The sequence below is a fragment of the Protopterus annectens genome, chromosome 7.part1, assembly GCF_019279795.1.
Source record: "Protopterus annectens isolate FY-2018-M chromosome 7.part1, PAN1.0, whole genome shotgun sequence".
Taxonomy (NCBI): domain Eukaryota; kingdom Metazoa; phylum Chordata; order Ceratodontiformes; family Protopteridae; genus Protopterus; species Protopterus annectens.
In genome coordinates, this window is record NC_056740.1 from 29,275,011 (window position 1) to 29,296,030 (window position 21,020).

At 43.6% G+C, this 21,020-nt stretch overlaps 1 protein-coding gene across 1 annotated transcript in view; it reads left to right on the forward strand.

The window, feature by feature from the left end:
- RUVBL1 (RuvB like AAA ATPase 1) overlaps nt 1-21,020 on the forward strand; it is an 876,627-nt gene that overhangs the window by 563,062 nt on the left and 292,545 nt on the right. Inside the window, exon 8 of the mRNA XM_044078536.1 lies at nt 6,323-6,521. Coding sequence (XP_043934471.1) covers nt 6,323-6,521 — 199 coding nt within the window. The remainder of the gene's footprint in view (nt 1-6,322; nt 6,522-21,020) is intronic.

Below are 21,020 nucleotides of genomic sequence, written 5' to 3' on the forward strand. Positions count from 1 at the left end.
CACCTCTAAAGCAGGGAGTGCTAAACCACCCCCTTATGGAAAGAATTCCCAATGACTTTTCAACTCCACTTCCCACCTCTGCCCAACTGCTTGTGCTGGGTTTCCATCACCAAAGACCGATGGGTCCACAACATTGTATCCCAGGGGTACAAATTTTACTTCCACTCACTGCCATCCCCAAAAGGGTTCCCAGACCTTCCTCCAAACCAGTGGGCAGCAGGCACAAAACCAAATTCAGTCTCTGCTCTCTATAAGGGCAATTCATTACGTTCCTGCGAAACAGGTCAAGGATTGTATTCCAGACTCTTCCTGGTACCCAGAAAAGAGGGCACTTGCCACCCAATCCTAGATCTTTCAATTCTCAACACCTTCCTGGTGGTACCAAAATTCAAAATGCTGACCCTGCAGCAGCTTCTACCTATGCTAACCAAAGATACCTGGTTAGTCACCTTAGGCTTAAAAGAAACCCATCTACACATCCCCTATAAGAGAGTCATGCAGGAAATATCTTCGCTTCAGGGCAGGATCTATGCATTATCAGTTCTCTGCACTTCCCTTTGGTTTATCCACTGCTCCCAGAGTATTCACAAAATGCCTGGCTCCAGCCATTGCTTACTGCAGACAGAGAAATATTCATATTTACCCTTACTTGGATGACTGCCTGATTCAGGCAGTCAGTTAGGAAATGCTGTTGCAGCACCTGACATTTGTAAAAAAAAACCTTCTAACCTCCCTGGGGTACACCATCAATGAAAAGAAATCAAAACTAGTCCCCAACCAAAAGATTTTATTCCTGGGAGCAAGCTTGGACACAGCATCCCAGATGGCATTCCTTGCTTCAGTAAAACAAGCCTTTCTGTCAGACTATTTTACTCAAATGGCCACCAGAACCCAGTTATCCGCAAGGAAAATCTTGCAGGTCCTAAGGTTCATGGCCTCATGCATCCTACTAATTCCATATGCCAGACTGCATATGAGGAAACTTCAATGGTACTTAAAAAGTCTTTGGTGCCAACAGTCTCAGGATCCAGAAACAGTCATTCCTATAGTACCCTGTCTAAGGGCAGAGTTTCTTTGGTGGGTAGCAGCATGCAACCACAACAAGGGACTGCCCTTTACTCAACCCCACGCCGCCCAGACCCTAACCACAGATGCATCAGACTATGCCTGTGGGGGCACACATGGATGGCAAGTGCAATCAGGGCCACTAAAGCCAAAGTCAAATTCATCTGCACATCAACCAAAAAGAGATGCTAGCTGTGCAGCACGATCTGAAAGCTTTCAGATCCCTACTCTCACCAGGACACCTGCTAATAAAAACGGGCAACACCACAGTTGTGTGGTACATCAACGAGCAGGAGGGAACCCACTCTTACCCACTCTGCAGACTAGCCATGGCCCTGTGGAACACGGCCTTGGACATGCAGATCCATCTGCAAGCTCAATTCCTGCCAGCCAGATGACTTAAGGAGAAATCTTAGACCCACACGATTGGCATCTAGAGGCCAGCACCTTTGACCTTCTGATTCAGAAATGGGGGACCCCAGAGGTGGATCTCTTTGCCTTCCCCTGCAATCACCAGCTTAGCAGATTTTGCACTAGGACACCTCACAGCAGGCCCTGGGAAGTGGATGCCCTATCCTTCCAGTACATCTCTGTCTGTGCCCCCCCCCCTTCTCTCAAGAGTTTTGCTCAAGATAAGACAGGATAGACCAAGGACAATTCTGATTGCCCCGGACTGGCCATGCCAGCACTGGTACCCACTCCTATGCAGCCTGTCACCGGTGCTACCCTGGCACCTACACCAGAACCCAACTCTGCTCTCTCAGCAGGGGGAAAAGATCTTGCATCCACAACTGCAAACACTAAATCTTGCAGCCTGGCTTATTCCTTGAACTCTTCCCCAGTTATCAGCCTAAGCAAGCAGGTGCTGGACATAATTCTTGAAGCCAGAAGACCCAGTACAAGGAAATCCTATGCTAAGTGGAAAAGGTACCACTCCTGGATTCATTCTAAAGGAGATAACACAACTCTGCCCTCCCTGCCTCTAATCCTGGATTACTTAGCAGATCTGCTCCACAGAGGCCTATCTTTTTCCTCCATTAAGATCCATGCCTCTGCCATTTTGGCTTATTACAACACTGAGCCACCTCTCTTCTGTCACCCTCTTATCAAACAGTTCCTGAGAGGGGCAAACAACTTAAGGCCAACCTAGGAGAGTACTCACCCCTGCTTGGGACCTTAACTTTGTATTGGAAAAGCTCACACTACCCACCTTTGAGCCTGCAGCCTTGCTTCTGGCCATCACTTAAGCGAGCAGAGTGTCAGAGCTACAAGCACTTATGGCTGTGGAACCCTTCATTATTTTCCATGCTGACAGGGTTTCCCTCAGGACTAACCAACCCTTCCTTTATGCATAAAGTGGTGTCCAGTGTGGCTCTCAACCAGTCTATCCATTTGCCAACTTTCTTAAAGGGGAAAGCATCCTGCACTCCTTGGATGTGCAAAGACAACTCGGACTCTATCTTGATAGGTCTAAGCCCTTCAGGAAATCTGACCAGTTACTAGTCAGCTTTGCATCGGGGCAGAGGGCAAGGCCATTTCAAAGCAAACAGTTTCCAAATGGATAGCACACTGCATCCATTTTTGCTACAAGCACCATTGGAAAACAACCCTCAGGGGGTCAGAACAACTCCACTAGGGCAACTTCCACATCTACAGCTTTCCTCAGTGGAGTCCCCACCAGGGGCATCCTGGAAGCTGCTACCTGGAGTTCTGTACACACATTCACCAAACATTACCACCTGCCTATCTTTTCCAAATCCAGGGCGGGTTTTGCAACAGCAGTCCTGCAAGGCATACTAGCCAGCCCCAACTCTTCTTGACTGCCTCCACCCTTCTTCAGCTTTGAGAATCTACCCAAGTGTGATGCTACAACAGTGAAACACGAAAAAAAAAATAGTACAGTTGTGTACACTTACCAGGTTTTCCTCCCTCCAGCCCCCTTGTCTCCCTTTCTCCTCTCTGTCCTTTACTCATCCCCCTCTGGGGTGTTGGTATTTACTTTTTACTGGTGGTGTTTTCCCCACCATAACTTAGCTCCCCATTTGGAGGTGGTCTTAACATTTGGGGCAAGAAAAACTGATGTAGTGGCATCAGCTGCCTGTTTTTATACCCCTTACAACCTGACATCTGTCCTAGAGGGACAGCAACCAACATAGAAATACTAAGTCTCTGGTATTCGGGCTGACTGAGGGCTACCTGCAGTCAAATAACCCAAGTGTGTGATGACTGCAACAGTGAATACATTCAAACCTCTACATTTATGGTAAGTGTACACAACTGTACTTTTTGGAATGGCCTAGACCTAAATCAAATAGAAATTCTGTGGGGTGACCTGAAGAGGGCTTTGCACAAGAGACGCCCTTGCAAACTGACAGATTTGGAGTGCTTTTGCAAGGAAGAGTGGGCAAATATTGCCAAGTCAAGATGTTCCATGCTGATAGACTCCTACCCAAGAAAGACTGAATGCTGTAATTAAATCAAAACGTGCATCAGCAAAATATTAGTTTAAGGATGTGCACACTTATGTAACCAGCTTATTGTAAGTTTTTTTATTTTTTATATTTTTTCCCCTAACAGATTTGTTTGTTTTTCAATGGAATTGTACAGGTTATATGTCACATTAAAGGTGGGAAAGGTTTTGAAATGATTTATTGTGGTCTCATTTTTTTTGCATCACAAAAACCTGGTATTTTAATAGGGGTGTGTACACTTTTTATATCCACTGTATATGCACACACACACACACACACACACACACACACCGCGCGCAAACTATGTGATATTTTTTGTATACGTTTTAAGAAAAGGCCTGTATGTGTGTACTGTAACATGGGATGGTGATTCCACTGGGTGAATGCCCAGCAGGTAATGGAAATAGGCAGGCATGGGTAGGGATGTTTTAAGGAGCTTAGAGGTAGGATTAGGCTTTGAGTGCGTCTGGTAGGGGGAGAATAGATTTGTTTTGGGGGGTATATGAGAGAATGCACTTAAATTATATAGACTGGTTCTTCAAGTTGAAATACGTGGACTTAAGTTTAACATCAGCTGTTAATCAGCACCTTTAAGGCCAAAGTAAACCTGTTATGAGAGAAGCTGTTGAATTGGATGTCCAGTGGTGTCTGGACCACATTTGGTGAAGAAAGAGACTAACCAAGGTCAGAGCTGCCAGCTTCGAGGAATGAGTCCAGTACAAGGTGTGTGATATGTTAATGGAAGTTTGGAATTGCATGACCAGAGAATTTCTAGTAAGACTTTGTTTCATCCCTGACAGCCCTGGTTATAAGAGTACTTTGGAGAAAGACTTTTATTCCCCAAGGGAGACTTTGTTTTGGAAAAACGGACTTGCCGGACGGTGCATTTTTAAAGACTGTTTTCCCTTGAGAATGTATTGTGCACCTGGGGTTAGTGTAATGGTTACAGTGTTAACCTCACAGACACAGGCTACAGGGTTTGTTTTTCACCTTTGGAAAGGAAATTCACTAGGCTTAAATGTCCCATAAGGGCAGCTAGCCTAGTTCTTGCCTATGAACCTATGACCTTAAGTACTGCTGCTAAGGCAGCTAAAGCCCTTAATGTATTATATTGTAAGTATATTCCTGTTTGTTTTACCTGTTGTAACAGTTTAGAGGTTCATAGGTAAGTACTACGCTAATTGCCCTTGTGAGTCATTGTAAGTGTAACCAATTTCTCTTGTTTGCACTCAAAATAACCTATTACATTCAGTTATAGATTGGGCTTATCTATCTCATGATAAATCATATATTACCTGTGATGAGAATAACTGGAATCATACCATAGATAATTTGAGGGGACCCATGCATGGGATAAAGCATTTAATAACTTTCTTTGTCCATTAATAGTATCAGGTGTAGTTCTGGGTACATTTTCTGTTTCTCATCCATACGTCCAAGCTGCGCTTGAATACAGACAAGGATGGGCTTTGTTTTACATGGATAGGGAGTCTGCTCCAGAACAGCGGTGTCCTGTCTGAGATGTACCTGTCTTTCCAAACCATTCTGTTGATGTTGTACAAGATATTTAGATCCCCAGGTAGTGTATTTCTGATGCCATTTGAATTACTGATATGCAGTAAATTCAGCAGTACTGGGTTAGAGGATGCTTGTATGCCATACACAGGTCACCTCTTAACAGTCGGTTGGATATAGAGTTTAGTGACAGGGCTTTGAGTTGGTCCATGTAGGACAGGTTGTTTAGTTCTTGTATCCTTGTACTGAGTTATCTCTGTGGGCGTTACAGTTGCATGTGTCTGGACAGATGCATCCTAAAGGAGGCATATTCAATGGTTGGCCTAATGAGGGCTAAGTAAAGGGGTACAATGGCATCAGTAGATCTAGACACAGTCCCTTTGTTTATAAGCTGTACAATATAGAAGGACTTTCTTAAAACAGTAGACACATGTTGGTCAAAAGTTGTGCCACTGTCCACGCAAGTTCCCAAATCCCAAACAGCTGGGTTAACTCTCAGTGGTGTATTGTCAATGTGGTAGGTCACTGGGGTAGATTAGTTTCAGGCCATGATTTTGATATCCATTATTTATTTGAGACAAAGTTTCCTGCAGGATGGATAAGTCATTTTGAGATTCATTGACTTTTTATTTGTTTTCATTCCACAGAAAGTCTGCCTGTTTTGTATTTTATCAACAAAATTACAATATCTTGTAAGAAACAAAGAAACATGGTATTGCAATATATATATTAATATCTGTGTGGTGTGTATGCGTGTGTGTGTATGTATATGTGTGTGTATATATATATATATATATATATAAAGTGTGTACGTACATATGTGTACATGTGTATGTGTTTTTATATATATATATATATATATATATATATATATATATATATATATATATATATATATATATATATATATATAATAAAATGTGTGTGTGCATATGTCGATAGAGGAATTTTTTTTCCCCCCATTCTGGGTCATCAGAAATGTGTGAACTGCCGTAACACAAATTGATACTGGTGCCATGCCATCAGAAAAAAATTCCTTTTGTTTTTGTTATTGTGGCTACATTTTTTCATTTACTGTTTAATTACAGGTAATATGATTTTGTGAGGTAAATATTAGTAAACTACAGAGTAAATGATGGCAAAATTAAAAATTGAAGTACTCTACAACTAATGGACCAATGAATATTTTTTTTAGGAAGTGTTTAAATCATGACTTGTCAAGATTGTTGTAGTGAGCATTAAAAGGCTTTGTTTTCTACTTATCTTTACAGATAAATTACGTGGCGAAATTAACAAGGTGGTGAATAAGTATATTGACCAAGGTATTGCTGAGCTTGTGCCTGGTGTGTTGTTTATTGATGAAGTTCACATGCTCGACATTGAGTGCTTTACCTATCTACACCGAGCCCTGGAGTCCACAATTGCACCCATTGTCATCTTTGCTACCAACCGTGGGAACTGTGTTGTTCGGTAAGCATTGTTAGTGCTGGCTTCACTTCAAAAGGTAGTGTTAGTAATGCATTAGAGAGGTGCATTGTAGAATTGTTGTGCAAGTGTTCTTTAGTCATAGCTGTCACTTGTCCAGATTTTTGCAGAATGCCCACATTTTGCCTCATTTATAGTTTGTTTTGGTTTGTGGGTTTTGGCAAATCAGTGATAATTGAAGTTACTAAATAATGATTTCCCCAGAACATCCCACCAATGAAGTACTCCATAAGAGAAAGTGCAGAAGGAGGCAGTTGGATTCCCCACATGAATGAATTAAAGAAGATACTGGTTTCGATGAAGGGGAAGGATCCCTTACATCACCACCCAAAAACATGTAATTTGGAGACATTCTGAAGATTATAGAACAGGGTGGTTGATCCTCCCAGAATCCTTTTCCGGAGGAATGTATGTTCCTGGAGGTGATTGGAGGTGATTGTATTTGACCCATCTACCTTCTGGATAACTCTTCTCTTGATGAGCTCATTGATTTGATCTCTCAGCGGACATGGAAGGAACTTGATAGAGTTGAACCTGTTGCCAAGAGACCAGACCGATTTCTGGCACCTCCAACAGGAAGGGAATTCTGGTGCAAGGGAGTACCAGTAGATGCCATGATTGTGGCAGTGGCCTTGAAGAAGGAACTTGTGAAACTAAGTTCCACTGTCCATCCCTCTAATAATGAGTCTGTGGTGTCTGTACTTCAGTGAACTTTGCCCTTAGGTTGCTGAACTGTATGGCACATTTCACTAGGTTGCGAAGAGATTTGATAAAGGAACTGTCAAGTACTCTTTCAGGGGCCACTATTGCAGAAACTCGAGCTTCAGTAGCCTCGTATTTGGCAACACTTTAGTCTATCTCAGATTCATCCATGAGGCTTCTCTCATGCAGCTAAGAGTACCTCAAAGGCAGTGCTTTCAGGCAACTCAATAAGAAGGCATGCCCGAATGCCTTTGTCTGACTTTCTGGAGCCGTTCGTCGTCTTTAGTCAGTTCTCCCATTGATGGATTTTTTTACTTTACCTCAGGGTGAAGGATGCTCTCCATGTGTGAAAAAGATGGAAGGACTCTCTGCTGTAGGAGTACATTTTTCAACCCCCTCAAAGGACCTTCTGTAGGAACTCTAGAGGGGGATGGAAAATGTAGATCAAAAAAATGTTGAGGTCCTTTGCAAGAGGGGGAACACTAATTGAAGACACTGCCCACATGGTAGAGGTGGCCCTTAAAACCAAGGGTCTAGAAAGATGTTCTCTTATGGGCCCTATCAACACTTCTGAAAGGAGGCCCAATTGTCCCCTTTTGGAGGCAATCAGTGGTTGTTTATCCCTGCACCAGAGAGCTTGGCTAGATATCACAAAAGACACTTGGGTGCAGAGGATTATTTCCAGAGGAAATAGAATTCCCTTTTCCCTTCCACCTCCATACTCGCAAAAGTTTCCATATGTTCCACCCAGTCAGAGGAAAGCAGCAGCACTGGAGATACAAAAGCTGCTAAAAAAGAGTCCTCCAGGTGGTCCCACTAGACCAGAAAGGGTCTGGAACTTACTCGAGATTTTTCTCCGTGCCAAAGAAAACAAGGGACTGGAGACTGATTCTGGATCTCAGCAAATTGAACAAGTCTGTTCGACCCTCAAGTTTTGTATGGTTACAGTTTAATTCATCCTGACGTTTCTAGGCAAGGACGATGGGATGTACATCTTCAAGATACGTACTATCACATAAAAATGAACAGGCGGTCCAGAAGGTTCTTGCATTTCTGGCTGCGAGCCACTCATTCCCAGTTCAGAGCCCTGCCCTCTGATCTCACCATAGCCCCCAGTGTGTTCACCAAATGCATGGAAGTCGTGGCAGCTCACTTGAGAATGCAGGGATTCCAGGTGTTGTATTTAGACTGGCTTATTAAAACCAAAGACCAGGCATCTACTCATAATAGTGAGAGACCAGGTACTGCAAACTTGCTCCCTTCTAGGAATTACAATAAATTGCAACAAGTCTCAGTTGCAACCATTCAAGTGGCAGTTTTCAATACTGTATCTGCAAGAGCTTCACATCCCGTAACCAGAACACAGATGTTGAGGTTCCAGGTCACAAAGGTTGTTCACAACACCAGAATTTCAGCCTGGTTGATTCTTCACACTTTGGGGTCAATGTCAGCAGCCCTAATTCTACTCCACCTAGCAAGATTTCATGTGAGAATTCTTCAGTGGATGCTAGCATCTCCGTGGTTAATTCTTTATCAGCTGGTGTCAGCTCAAATAAGGATCATGCAAAAAATACCTTTGGTGGTGGATAAGGTCAGGTCAGCTTTTACAAGGCCGTCCGTTCATAGTGACCACGGGCACAGCTCATATTGGATGGGGAGGAGAGTACTTCTTGGGGGAAACAGTCCAAGGCAATTGGTCCCCCAAAGAAGCCAATTTGCATATAAATGTCCTTGAGATGAGAGCAGTGCTTTTAGCATTGAAAGCTTTTCAGTTGCGATCCAAACAGACAATATGTCATTAGTTTGGTATATCAACAAACAAGGAGGAACCAGATTTTACCCCTTGTGTTGAGAAGTACTCTGAGTGTGGGCAATGGGCAATGTCATCCAGCTGTTTTCTGATAGCAATGCACCTTCTGGAGAAGTTCATCTTGATAGCAGACAAGTTGAGCATGAGTGGTCTCTCAAAAGAAAAGTGACAGAAGTGATTTTCCATCAGTGAGGCCAGCCTTGCTTTTTGTGTCTCCCCTAAACAACAATTGCAGCAGCTTTTTTGCCCTAATCCTTCCACCGAGTAGTCATCAAGGGACGCTCTGCTCCACGATTGGCCCTTCAGTCTTCTGTATGCTTATCCACCAACTCACTTGGTTCCCAAGTTTCTAAAAGAAAGCTGCAAGGTTGAAGAGCAAAGTCATCCTCATTGTACCTTACTGGCCTTGACAGGTTTGGTTCCTTTTCCTTAGTCCTCATCTTCTTCACCCACCTTGGATACTTATTCCGATCCCAGATCTACTGTCTCACCCAACAGGGCGTGATTCATCCAGATATCTCAAACCTCAAGCTAACAGTGTGGTTTCTCCACTTCTGTTAATAGCCAGACACCCTATGCTCTTGTCTCCTGTCTTACATATACTTTTGTCTTCCCATAAAACTTCTATTAGGAAAATCTACAAAAGGCATGTCCAAGGGTCAGCTCCCAGTGTCTATCTGATGAATATGGACATCTTGGGGCAGTGTAGCATTGCCTCATGTACACAGACAACCCTTTCCTCCTACCACCCAACACCACAATCTGTGAGAGATGCACTTATCTAGCCAAACTGGAGATAAAGCTCCCTTCAACCAAGACTGAACTTGACAGTCAAGAGGAGAAGGTAAACACTTGCACCACACCACACTCGTCACATAGTCCCACTAAACCTACACCAAAATCCACACACAGAAACACAAAAGTATTTGCGGAGGCTCTCCGTAATAATCTGTTCAAGCAACAGAGACCTCCAAAGCAGAAACACAAGCAACCTCCACCCCCCAACACAACCCAAGTGACACACGGCCTACAGACTCAGTGTGCCATTCAGCCACAGCCCATAAGGCAAAACAGCATACCCAACACACTAGTCATAGGTGAATCTATAGTCAGGCACACTGATGTCCCATTCACCAGGCTAAACAAGGAGAAGGTTACTGTCAGCTGCCTGTCGGATGCCAAGATCCACCACATAACCCACGCACTCGGGTCACTCCACAACAAGTAGAAATATGACTCTGTCATTGTCCATGTTGGTGTGAACGACTTGAGACGTACCTCCCTGGACTACATGAAGAGACATGGAAGAGCTCTCAGATCTTGTAGCCCAGGCAAGTATGACCCTAGCCCTGAGTAGCATTTTGCCATCGCCTAGAATGATACCGCAGTACAAGGACAAAATGATTGACTTCAGCAATTGACTAAGCTTTTTGTGTCATTCTAAGGGGATCCAATGTCTCTATGCCTGGGATGACATGTTCGACAGACCACGATACTTTGCTAGAGATGGCTTGCACCTGTCACCCCTGGGATTCGGATACTGGCTAAGGTTCTTGCTGCCCCTTTAGTGCCTTTTTAGGCAAGGTTCAAATGACAAATTCACCACCGTAACAAGACCAGGCAAGCAAAAACTGAGGGTAATGCTACTCAGTGCTAGAAGTCTAAATCTCAAAATGCACTCCCTCGAGGCACTCCTTAAAATGGAGAACATCAATATCTATGCAGTGACTAAGACCTGGTTCAAGGCTACAGAGAGCACCCCTGCATTACCATGCTATAACTCATACCACACTTTTCGGCCACCTAACCTGGACCGGAACACCAAAGGTGGACGTGTGTCTGTATTCATTAAGGATAGCCACACCTCCTGGCTAGTTGCTCAACGTAATGCATCCGAGGTTATCCAAGTGCAACTAACTCTGGGCAAAACTGCAATCCAAATTGTACCTTGCTACAGATCTCCCCACCATGCGCCAGGATTCCCACTCCTCTTTTCTTGATATACTGGAAAATATTAGGGTTTAACCAAACACCCTAATAATGGGTGATTTCAGCTACCCCACCATTAACTGGGAAACTACTCCTGTACCAACTCCTTCGCTCAACACTTTCTGGAATTCATAAATTATAATGCCCTGGATCAACTTATCCACTCCCCCACCAGGGGCAACAATATCCTAGACCTAGTCATTACCAACATGAGTGACCGATGTTCCACACCTGAAGTCAAATCCTTGTAGGTCAGATCCGACCATAAGCTAATCATCCTAGATGTCCACATCCCTCCCCGACCCCACATTAAAGAAATCATGGTAAAAAATTTCTCCAAAGCCAACTTCCTGCTTCTTAAGACAGAAGTGGTGAACTTTGACACCCATGCAGATGGACAATACAGTTAGAACTGCTGATTCCTACACAAATGCACTCTATAAGCACTTACACGAGTGCATGGATCGTGCTCTTCCCAAACAGAACCAAGACGCTATTCTCCAAAAAAAGGAAGCCAATCTGGTGGTTTCCTGCCATAAACAAACTCTGCAACAGAAGGAAGAAACTGTTGCAAAAGAGAGTAAAATCCCATGAGTGGAGGAGTTTCCCTGGTCAGCCTCAGTAAGAAGCTGAGATCCCTTATAAGATCCTCCAAAGCTAGCTACAAAAACAAAATCAGCACTGGTTCTAGGGACAACCACAAAGCATTCTATAGCTATGTCAAGAATCTCAATGGAAACACCCAGATCTGCTCTGAGTTACAGCACAATGGCATGAAAATTACAGAACTAACTAATATTGCCAACATCTTGGCAGATAGGTTCAGTGCTAACTTTACCCCCCTCTCACCCTCTAAAGGACCCATATCAATACAGGAATAATGCAGAGTCCCTGTAATCATAACTATGCAGGTAAAAGCTGCACTCTCTAAAGCCAAAAACACAGCATCCATGGGACCGGACAACATCCCAGGCTGCGTTTTACAAGAACTTCAGAACGAACTGGCTCCGCACCATGTTCAATCATAGTTTCACGTCAGGCTTTGTGCCTACTGAATGGTGCACAGCAACAGTTATCAGACACCACAAAGGGGGAGCCACCACTGATCTGGGAACTATCACCTTATTAGCCTGACTAGCCTGGTCTGTAAGGCCATGGAACGTATCATCATGGTACTCCTAAACGGGTCTGTATTATATTCTAGAAAGCCAACAATGCCGAATCTGAAATTGTCTGCATGAGAATATCGAATGCTCAGAATCTCGAGCGTGTAAACAGAAATCCCTGTAAGGGGAGATTTCAGTTGATTGCAATGTAGTGTGGTCTCGAAGTTGGTATATTTAAGTAGCGGGAGGTGTGGGGGGGGGTGCAGGGGGGCTTGCCCCCCTGCTTAAACCTGTTAGGGTACTTTTTTATTTTATATTTTTATAAGGTCAACATTTGAAGACATTGACCATATGGTGTTGACCATATGATGTTCGATATTTTCAACCGTCGATCTTATAATATAGATCCTCCTAAAACAAAGACATTGGGTGGGGTCCAGAGTTTGGAAGTTACCAGTTTGGGTTTGTGAAAGGCAGATCATGCCTCCTGAACCTGATTGATGTCTTTGAGGCAGTCACCAAAGCCACAAACGAGGGTAAGGTAGTTCACACAGCCTATTTTGACCTCGCCAAGGCTTTCAACACTATCCCCCATTCTGGAATTATAGCTAAACTCACTAAACTAGGTATAAATTCCTACGTCACAAGATGGGTTGCCAATTGGCTCACTGACAGAACCCACACTGTAAAAGTTGCAGACTCCAAGTCTGACTTCATACCAGTGATAAGTGGAGTACCACAGGGTTCAGTCCTGGGACCTCTCCTGTTTGGTATCTACTTCTCTGAAGTACAGGCTAACACAGAAGGCCTTTGGCTAACAAAGTTCGCAGATGACTGCAAACTAGGAGCTATAGTTGAGTCCCTAAATGATGTGGACATCCTACAGAAGGGCCTCACTGAGACAGATGCCTGATGTCAGAGCCATGGCCTCAAGTTCAATGCCAAAAAGTGCATTGTCATCCCCTTTGGTAAAAACTCTGTACCCATGAACTACCACATAGGTGTCAGTCTACTTAATGCCGAATGTGTGATAAGAGACCTTGGGACCCAGATGGGACTGTAGTCTCTCTTTTGATCACATCACCACAGTAGTCAGGAAATCCTTCTACATGGCACACCTCATCACAACAGGGTTCTCATCTAGGAAAAAAGGTCATTGTTCCCCTTTACTCAACACACATTAGACCCATTAGAGTACAACGCCCCTTTTGGAATGTACCTCACAAGACATCTGCAGCAGCTGGAAAGGCCACAGAAGTGCCTCACAGAGGATTACTGGCCTCAAACAGATGTCCTACACTGACCGTCTCAAAAATCTCCAGCTGTACTCCTTAGCATATCGCCTACTCCGAGGTGATCTCTGTATAACATATAAATCTATATCAAACCAAGAGCTGTTGGACACGCTACACCTAAAGAAATCCCAACCCCTCCGAGCTACACACTGTAGGGGCCTAAACCTTGTCATCACAATAAATAGGACATGCTGGAGGGATAGATTCCTGTCCCAGAGACTTCGCATTCTCCAGGATGAGCTTACCCATCTGTATTAAAGGAAAGTTCCTCATTAGCACTCTTCATGAAAAAGTTTGATAAGTGGATGGGACATGCACCCCAGGGATCACTTCTGTGTCTCTGCTCAACAGGGGCACAGGAAAATAACTTTCTTGGGTGGCATAAGCCAGGGAACCCTGTTGGCTAGGCTTACTTTTAGGCCCTTGGTCTGATAACCTAGTATCTACCTACCAATAAATGGAAGAGGTTTGTTTGTTGGGTGCATCAAAAACATATTGATCTCTCTCCAGTCGCTATACAAAATGTCCTAGAGCTTTTGGCAGAAATTTTTAATGAGGGAGTTGGTTCCTCTACCATTGAAGTTCAGTTGGCAGCAATCTCTGACTTTCATGTAGGAGTTGACAATTCTTCTTTGCTAAGATGTACTATTAAGTCCACCTTATAAAGATCCTACTCCTCAGTGGGATTTGAATCTTCTGTTGCTGGCCTTAATCCACTCCCCCTTCAAACCAGCAGGAAAATGTGACATTAAATTTCTGACCTGGAAGATATTTTTAGTGGCTATTACCTCTGCTAGGAGAATTTCAGAGCTTCAGGTATTACCCTCTAAACCTCCTTACTTGATTTTCCATAAGGATAGGGTGATGTTAAGAACCAACCCTTTCTTCTTTCCTAAGGTGGTATCAATCAGTCTAGTAACTTAACTATTTTCTTTCCAAAATCTGAAAACAAAGGTGAATGTATGTTACACTTGCTGGATGTTTGTAGTGAGTTGCTTTTTTTCTTACACAGAACAAGAGAGATTAGACAATCTGATCAGTTATTTATATCCTTTGCAGATGACAAATTAGGCATATCTGTTACAAAGCTATCATTGGCAAGGTGGATTGCCGACTGCATATCCTTTGTATTAAATTGGGCATTTCATTACCAAAACCTTTCGAGAGCTCACTCTACTAAATCCTTGGCAACTTCATCAGTATTTGTATCCAATCATTCCATGGATGACGTATGTCCAGCTGCTGCTTGGGCTAATCCTCATACTTGTATTATTCATTACATATTGGATCTAGTCTCAAGGGGCAGAGCAGCAGCCTGACACCCTTCCTTAGAGTCCGCCCAGGATATTTGGTAGCTAGGGACTCTGTCCCAGTGGTTGAGGAATGAATGAAAATTGACAACATCCGATAAAGAAGTTGTGTACTTAACCATAATTTTCCATTTGTGTTGTCCATTTTCATTCTTCCTCAACTCCCCACCCACCAACCTTTGTCATCATGGACTTCTGGAAGAACGATATTGGTTTTCCTTTGTTAGGAGCATTATTCTGATATTTATTGCTTATGTCATCTAGCAAAGAAGATCTGAAGTATGTTAGAGGTTGGTGCATTATGGGTAAAGGAGCTCAAGGGTTTCATTTGGTCATGAGCTATAGTAACGTCTGAGTTGGATCCAAACCCAGTGATTGAAGAATGAAAATGGACAACACAGATGGAATGTTATGGTAAGTAGATTAGACGTTATGGTAAGTACATAACTTCTTTTTACATTTCAGAATAGATTGCCACAATCCCAGTTTTCCGTAGGTTTAAGGAGCTCAAAGTGCAGTAATTAACTACTGGAAATGTTGGGTAGGAGTGCTTTATGTACCAGCTAAGGTTCTCTGAATTATAACAGTATGGCTCCAGTCATGACCTTCATAAGTATCACAGTATTGCTGATTTAAAAAAAAAAAAAAAAAAAGGTCTGATTTAAAAACACAAAAAATGTGAGGAAACTCCAAATCTTCAGAGATCTACTGGTATGCTGGGTATTTTTGCACAAAGCTGTACTTTATCTCATGGGTGATTTTTTTCTCCCCTGCATAAATTTAAACACAGTTTGCTTTTTTTGACGAGCTCTGGTCTTGTTCATATTTGTACCACATTTCAATAGCTTCAAGTTATTCCATTCTCACCATCTAGTTCATATTTTTATCACATTCCCCAGTCCTTCCAAAGCTAATTCTGTTATTTCCCTTGTTGTACCCTTGCCAGAATTTTCTTGTCAAGATAGTCTGTACTCACTTCAGAGATGGTCGCCACGTTCCCAGATCAAATAAAGTAGTCCCACATCATTATCCTTACATCTGTGGTACACCCAGTCACATTTTTCTTTAATGTGCTTGGGTCCAGATATTATTTGTATGTTCATCTCATATGACTTCCACAGACTTTTCCTCAATGTTATTTGTTTTGTTTTCCTCCCTTACTTTTCCCTGATGATGTTCTTCATGTTTTACTGTTGCAGTCATTACATTTGGGTTATCTGCTTGCAGGTAGCCCTTAGTCAGCCAGATTAACAAAGTCTTGGGTCCTGTGTCGGTTGCTGTCTCTTCTTCCATGACGTTGGGTCGTCAGGGGTATAAAACATGCAGCCGACGCCATTATATCAGTCTTTCTTCCCGTGCGGTGCCTGAAACAGAAGCAGTTCGCAAGTGCTTGTCGTCCGACTCCTGAAATTTTCGTTTTAGACTTTCAGAACCAAAGTCTTCAACTAAAGCTAAGTACCCTGTTGGGGAAACTTTTTCTTGCTCCTTACCGATGTCAGTAAAAGTTAATAATTGCATTACTTGTGGAAAGCAAATACCTCATAAAGATTTTCATTCCTACTGTATTCCTTGCCTAGACCCTGGCCACGACGTACCTTGCTGTCTGTTTTGTGCTTTATTTAATCAGGGCACTATACATCGTCTGTATATTTTCGCCTCTAAATATTTCGGTTGTCAGTTTAATTATCCAGAAATGTCAGCCATCCGACTACCGGGATTCTGAAAAAACGCAAAGATAAAGACAGAGACAGACCGCCGAGGTCCATAACTGCGGATGACGCTTCTCCTAAGCCAGTCGCCAGATCGCCGGTACTCAGTGAGGTGCCTTTGGCAGCCCCTGATACCCGCTACTTCTGATTCACAGGCCTGTACTGAGACCCATTCGGAGTCCGGTATGCCGTGAGATGCTTCAACTATGGACCCCGCGGATGTCTCTATCTTGGTTGGGTCCAGAGCTGCTGTGCAGGCACCGGCTTCTAAGGGTGTATTCAGGCCTATGGACTTGCATATTAAACCAACGCCTCTTTCTTTACTTAGGCCTAAATCTCGATCCATGCCTAAAAAACCGACATCCAGGCCACATGCTCAGGCCTCTATGCCTAAAAAACAAATGATAAGAATGGCTGAAGATCGAATAACTCTAATCAGGGGTAGCCAACCCTCCCATCCCTTCTAAGAGGCCTAGGACTGAAATTGATTATGAATCTTCTGATCAGGATTCTGTTTTTTCTGATTCTTCTGATGATCTGTATTTGTCCTTATCTACTTATGAAGATTCTGATGCAGATGACTCCATTCCCTCTGCTTCCCCTCCTGAGGATTTTTCTTTTGGGGAAACCTTACATACTCTAAGTGAACATTTCCACTGGGAAAGCCAGGATTTTTCTGATTCAAAAAAGAGGCTTAGGGATTTCCTTCTCCTACCTCAGCATAGGCCTTTAGCTATTTCTCCTATACTACACATTGTTGATGATGCTTTTTCGGAATCTAGTTTGACCCCTGATTCCCTGCCTCCTGCTCCCAGAAAACCTGACAGATACTACAGTGTCCCTGAGTCCCACAAGTTCCTTTAAAAAAATCATATTGCAGATCCAGAGACTATTTCACAGGGGCCAAAGGCATTAAGGCTTCTACTGCTAAATATCCTACCCCTTCTGATAGAGACTCCAGGGCGCTGGGTAGATGGGGTAAGAAGGTTTACAGTTCTGCAACCGTGGCCACTAGGGCTTTAAACTGCCAGTTTCATATGTTAACGTATCAGCAACATGTTATTGGACGGCTTAAACAGAAAATTATGTTGATTTCTGACTGTGTGGAAAATAAAGAATTATAGGATTTAATGCATTCTGCTGAACAAGTGTGAAAACATACTTTGCAATGTGGTTTTGATTCGTTAGAGGCCTCTTGTAGGGCTGCTGTTACTGGGTCTGTCCTCAGAAGGCATGCTTGGCTTAAGGAGCAATCTTTGCCTGATCATGTTAAAGCTAAATTGTTGGATGCTCCTTTAAATCAGGGCTGCCTGTTTGGCAACAAGGCTGAGGAAGTTCTTAAAAAGATGGAAGATGAAGCTAAATATATGCAAACTGTTAAAGATTTTTTACAAGTTCAGCCTCCTAGATTTAGTAGTCACTGGCCCTCTAAGAATTGGTCCTTTCCAGCCCCTTCCAGGTCTTCTCAAGCAAAACCCAGACACAGCAAAAACCCCAGGTTTCTGTCCCAGGGGGGACACACAACTAAGCAGTGGGGGGGGGCCTCCACTTCCAAATCTGGGAATAATAAGACTCCCCCTATGGCGAACTGTCTCAATGACTTCCTTTTAAAATTTCCAAGCACTTAACTGACTGCCCCTTTGGGGGGAAAGATTGCTCTTCATGCAAAGAATTGGGAACTCATTATCCAGGACAAATGGGTTTTAAATAGTGTCCCAGAGATACAGATTTCACTTCCACACTTGGACCTACACCAAATCAGTGGGCTAAGGCCCCAAAACAAGTACTTTCTCTCTTAAGCATGGGGGCTATTCAACTGGTACCAGAAGAGGAAAAGGGACAAGGTTTCTACTCAAGACCTTTCCTGGTACCCAAAAAAGACAATTCATGGCATCCTATCCTGGACCTGTCTACTCTAAACACCTTTTTGGAGATTCCAAAATTCAAGATGCTGGCTCTTCAGTTACTTCCTATGCTAGGCAAAGATGCCTGGTTGGCAACACTAGATTTAAAAGAAGCATACCTGCACATCCCAATCAGGGAATCTTGCAGAAGATACCTATGCTTTAAAGCAGGCTGCACGCCCTATCAGTTCTCTGCACTGCCCTATGGCTTATCTACTGCGTCCAGAGTATTCACAAAGTGCCTAGCTCCAGTTATTGCATTTTGCAGGCAAAGAAATATTCAAATATACCCATACCCGGACGATTGTCTAATTCAGGCAGAAAACTAGGACATACATTTGAATCATCTGGCATTTGTACAAAGGGTTCTAACTTGTCTGGGGTACACCATAAACGAAAAGAAATCACACCTGGTACCCTGTCAACAAATTATATTCCTGGGAGCAAGCTTGAATACAACTTCCCAGATGGCTTACCTCATGCCAAAGAAACAAATTCATTTGACAACCTACTTCAAACAAGTGGCCACAAAAACACTGCTTATCTGCAAGACAAATACTGCAGGCCTTGTGGTTCATGGCCTCCTGCATTCTTCTAATTCCATATGCAAGACTGCATATGAGGAAACTACAGTGGTATCTAAAAAGCCTATGGTGTCAACATTCTCAAGACCTGGAAACAGTGATTCCTATCATACCTTGCCTATGCCTAGAGTTCCTTTGGTGGGCAGAGGCCTGCCACCAAAACAAGGGACTACCTTTCACACCACCCCCTGCCACCCAAACCCTAACAGACACATCAGACTATGCATGGGGGGCTCACCTGGCAGGGAAGTGCATTCAGGACAAATGGAACCCAAGTCAAATGCACCTGCATATCAATCAAAAAGAAATGTTAGCTGTACAGAATGCTCTGACAGCCTTCAAGGACCACGTTCTTCCAGGACAACTAATGGTAAAGACGGACATCACTTATGTGGTACATAAACGAGCAGGGGGGTACACATTCCTACCTCCTCTGCAGACTAGCCATGGCATTGTGGAACACAGCCTTGAGCTTTCAAGTGCACCTGCAAGCTCAATTCCTGCCAGGAAAATTAAATACACTGGCAGACTGACTAAGCAGAAACCTCATGGACTCACACGAGTGGAAACTGGAACCAAGGATTTTCAACATGTTGACAAGCAAATGGGGGAGCCCAGATATAGACCTGTTTGCCTCTCCCCAGAACTACCAGTTGGACAAATTTTGCACAAGGACTCCCCACACATAAGCCTGGAAAGTGGATGCTCTGTCCTTCAGCTGGATAAACCTATCAGTCTATGCCTTCCCCCCTCTGCCTCTGCTCTCCAAAGTACTACTAAAAATCAAACAGGACAAACCAAGGATGATTTTGATTGCTCCAGACTGGCCGCGCCAACACTGATACCCCCTCCTGGGCAGTGTGTCATGGTTATCTCCATGGCACCTGCTTCAGACTCCTTCCCTGCTGTCTCAGCAGGAGAACCAAATTCTGCACCCTCAGCTTCTAACACTGAATCTTGCACCCTGGCTAATTACTTAATCTCTCCTTTACCATCCCTCAGCAAACCTGTGATGGATATCATTTTAGAGGCAAGGAGGCCTAGTACTAGAAAATCTTATGCTGAAAAATGTAAAAGATTCTGTGCCTGGAAGCAATCTCAAGGGTGGGATCAGATCACAAACTAATCTCGCTGGAGGTCCTCATCCCGCCCCCACCCGAAATGAAAAAGACCACAGTAAAGAACTTCTCGAAAGCCGACTTCACACTTCTAAAGACTAGTGTGGTCTCCTTTAAGGCCCCTGAGCCGGCGGTAAACATTACTCAAACCGCTGAATCACTTACAAATGCCTTCTACCAGCACCTGCAGGGCTGCATGGATCAGGCAATCCCAAGCAAAACAAAGACTCTTTGTACCAAAGGCAAGCGTCCAGTCTGGTGGACCCCAGCCATAAACAAACTCTACAACAAAAGGAGAAAGCTACTACAAGATAGAGCAAAATCCTTAAAAGGTAAGACACCGCTGATCACTATAAGTAAAAAGCTAAGAGCTCTCATAAAAACATCCAAAGCTAATTTTGAGAAAAAATAGCTAAGGACTCTAAAGACAACCATAAGGCATTCTTTAGCTATGTCAGAAACCTAGGAGGAAACTCCCAGATATGCTCAGAATTAGTTCAAAATGATGTGAAGATTACTGATCCTACAGACATTGCCAACATACTTGCTGACAGGTTCAGTGCAAACTTCTCCCCCTCCCTAAAGGAGAGATATCTATACCAAATGATTGTAGCCCCCAAACATCTCTAATGCCCAGGTGAGAACTGCTCTCTCAAGGCAAAGAACACAGCATCCATGGGACCTGATGGTGTCCCGGCTGTGTGCTCCATGAACTCAATGAGGAATTAAACCCACAGTTAGGACAGCTGTTTAATCTTAGTCTCACCTCCGGATGCACCCAGGAGTGGCTCACAGCGACTGTGGTCCCACTCCACAAAGGCGGTGCCTCCACCGACCCTGGAAATTACTGTCCCATTAGCTTGACAAGCCTTATCTGCAAAGCCATGGAGAGGATCATAATGGATCTCATAAATAAAGACATAGGAAATTTGCAGACTTTGGATCCGACCCAGTTTG